Here is a 3,393-nt window from a genome sequence, read left to right as displayed (position 1 = left end):
ACACCTGCTTCTAACACAGCTACTACAACTTCTACCGTCACAAGTACACCTACTTCTACCACAGCTACTACAACCCCTACCGTCACAAGTACACTTACTTCTAACACAGCTACTACAACCCCTACCGTCACAAGTACACCTGCTTCTACCACAGCTACTACCACCCCTACCGTCACAAGTACACCTGCTTCTAACACAGCTACTACAACCCCTACCGTCACAAGTACATCTAACACAGCTACTACAACCTCTACCGTCACAAGTACACCTACTTCTACCACAGAAAATACAACTCCTAACACTGCTACAAGTACACCTACTTCTCCCGCAGGTAGTACAATTCCTGCTAACGCCTCGAATATGTCTACTTCTACCATACATACTCCAGGTAAGAGCAAGTCCCTCAAATCTCCTCCCTAAGGAGTCACAGTATTGTGAAGGATGGTAAGTATGTGCGTTCTGCCAGAGAAGGGAAGTGTGTATGACTGAGCGACTGAACTGAACTGAAGGTGTCCTTGGATATAAAACCCTGGAATTAAAAAGTCTGGGTCACACAGGCTAATAGTGATGGCAGAGATGCTAAAAGATTACCTGCAGTTCCATTCTATTCTTTCCTCAAGCTACTTGCCAGATGTGGAAAATTTTTTAAACTTGGACTTTGTGAAAGCTACTTTTGCAGTTTCCCTCTCCCTAGGAGATTTTTGGAAATAGTTTCTTTTCTCTGAGGTCAGGTGCTAATAAGCACTGATGAGATCTCTAGCCCCACTACTAGATCCTCGGTCTACTGAAGAAAGGAGCCAATTCTACCCTGATTCTTCATCAAATGTTATTGAAAACAGGTGATATTACCAGAGCCATGGTCCAAAGGACGGATGTTTAGGGATACTGTTTAAGAGATGAAAATTGACCTCCCACCTAAGTTATTGAGACAGGAAACACTTGCTTCTTTGCCAAACTTCTTGCCAAAGTTTGGTATAGAATAGAGGTCAGTAAACTTTACCAGTGAAGGCAAACTAATAAATATTTTAGGTTTTGTGGGCCATAATAAGATCTGTTAAACAACTACCCCACTCAGCCATATTAACATCAAAGTAGCCATGGACACATGAATGTGCTGATTGTGTACTGATAAAACTTAGTTTACAAAAACAGAGGAGGACTGGCAAGAATTGGCTTATGAGTCATAGTTTTCCAACCCCTGGTCTAAAAGAGTCTTGTAACCTATGTTTAAAGGATCTAGATAAACCCTGTTTAGGGTTTAGGGAGACTGAGGCTCAGTAAGGACAGCCACTTGCCCAGGGTCAAAGAGCAAGTTGATATCTTCCTATACATTATTCTTTTGGCTTCCTCAGTAATGTTTGGTAGATCTAAGAAATAAATGATTAAGGAAATGGAGCCAGAGGGTGCACTGAAACCTGCTTCCCAATCTTCTTTCATGTTTGGAACAGCTACACAATCAGTTCTCCTGTAGTCAGGAAAGGGAGCTTTTCCATGCCATTTCTGCTTCCCTAGACCCTCTGTCCGGAGAAGGCAATGGCACCCCACTCCAGTACTCTTGCCTGGAAAATCCCATGGACGGAGGAGCCTGGTAGGCTGCAGTCCGTGGGGTTGCTAAGAGTCAGACACGACTGAGCGACTTCACTTTCACTTTTCACTTTCATGCACTGGAGAAGGAAATGGCAACCCACTCCAGTGTTCTTGCCTGGAGAATCCTAGGGATGGGGGAGCCTGGTGGGCTTCTATGGGGTCACACAGAGTCGGACACGACTGAAGCGACTTAGCAGCAGCAGCAGCAATAGACCCTCCGTCAGAGTAAGGCAGCCTTCTTGTGTTCTGGCCCTATACTAACTGTGAGGTGTGGGCCAAACCAATTCTCTTTTGGCTTCAACATACTCACCTGTAATAAGAGATGATTGAACTAAATAGTCACAAAATCCTTTTCCCACTGTAACATCCTGTGACTTTATTCCTGGCACACAGAAATGCTACCGAGTCTGTCCTTTATTGCCAAGGAGAAAGCCACACTGGGAGTTATCTGACCAGTATATCCAAAATGGTGCTGCACTCGACTTCTTCCCTAGGCTTTTCCAAATCATCCTTGCAATGTGGTTAAGGCTTTGTTGAAAAGCCATTGACTTTACTTAGAATATTGGTTAACACCCTGTTAGAGAGCTGGCCCTTATTGTTTGTGAGATACTGCATGCCCTATGCCTCCTATGTCCAGGTAGCCTGTTTTGTTTTTTTCTTTTACTCTTAAAAATATTCTTTTTAGATAGAATATATTTTTTAGAGATGTTTTAGATTCACAGCAAAATTGAGAGAAATGTAGAGAGATTTCCATATTTCCCTGCCCCCATACCTGCACGGCCTCCCTTATTATCAACATTCCTCATCAGAGGGTACATTTGTGACAGCTGATGAATCTACACTGACACGTCACAGTCCAGTTTACTGAGGGTTTACTCTTGGTGTTGTATATTCTATAGGTTTGGACAAATGTGGAATGATATGTGTCCATCATAAAGACCATTTTCACCTTCCTAACAATCTGCTGCACTCTGCCTATTCACCCCTCTTTCCCTGCTAACCCTTGGCAACTGCTGATCTTTTGTTGCCAGAGTTTTGCCTTTTTCCGAATGTCATGTTGTTGGAATCACACAGTATGTAGCCTTTTCAGATAGGCTGCTTTCATTTAGTAATATGCATTTAAGATTCCGCCATGTTGATTGTCAAGGCTTGAACATGAATAATATTCCATTGTCTGGCTGTACAAGTTTGTTTATTCACTTACCTACTGAAGGACATCTTGATTGCCTCCAAGTTTTGGCAATTATGAATAAAACTGCTCTAAGTATTCATTTGCAGGGTTTTGAGTGGAAAAAGGTTGGTAAATACTAAGTGAATGTTTAGCATTTATATTGGGTAAATACTAAAGCTTGCACTTGCTGGGTCATATATTTAGTTTTGTAAGAAACTGCCAACCTGTCTTCTGAAATGGCTATGCTTTATATTTATATTCCCACCAGTATGAGAATTCCTCACTAGCACTATTTTATTTTTTAGTAAAAGTGAATTAGGCCCATAGTTATAGAAAAAATAGCTTAAATGGGGTTAAAGTTTATGCTGCTGCTGCTGCTGCTAAGTCACTTCAGTCGTGTCCAACTCTGTGCAACCCCATAGATGGCAGCCCACCAGGCTCCCCCGTCCCTGGGATTCTCCAGGCAAGAACACTGGAGTGGGTTGCCATTTCCTTCTCCAATGCATGAAAGTGACCTGTGAAAGTGAAGTCGCTCAGTCATGTCTGACTCTTCATGACCTCATGGACTGTAGCCTACCAGGCCCCTCCGTCCATGGGAGTTTCCAGGCAAGAGTACTGGAGTGGGGTGCCATCGC

General features: G+C 43.0%; 1 protein-coding gene across 1 annotated transcript in view; it reads left to right on the top strand.

Annotated features, from left to right (window-relative positions):
• Positions 1 to 3,393, top strand: part of MUC13 (mucin 13, cell surface associated) — a 28,120-nt gene that overhangs the window by 3,531 nt on the left and 21,196 nt on the right. The window contains exon 3 of the mRNA XM_010834411.1: positions 20 to 388. Coding sequence (XP_010832713.1) covers positions 20 to 388 — 369 coding nt within the window. The remainder of the gene's footprint in view (positions 1 to 19; positions 389 to 3,393) is intronic.

The sequence above is a fragment of the Bison bison genome, unplaced genomic scaffold, assembly GCF_000754665.1.
Source record: "Bison bison bison isolate TAMUID 2011002044 unplaced genomic scaffold, Bison_UMD1.0 scf7180017864032, whole genome shotgun sequence".
Classification (NCBI taxonomy): domain Eukaryota; kingdom Metazoa; phylum Chordata; class Mammalia; order Artiodactyla; family Bovidae; genus Bison; species Bison bison.
The sequence above is the reverse complement of the archived record's forward strand: the minus strand, read 5'-3'. Positions and strand labels throughout refer to the sequence as shown.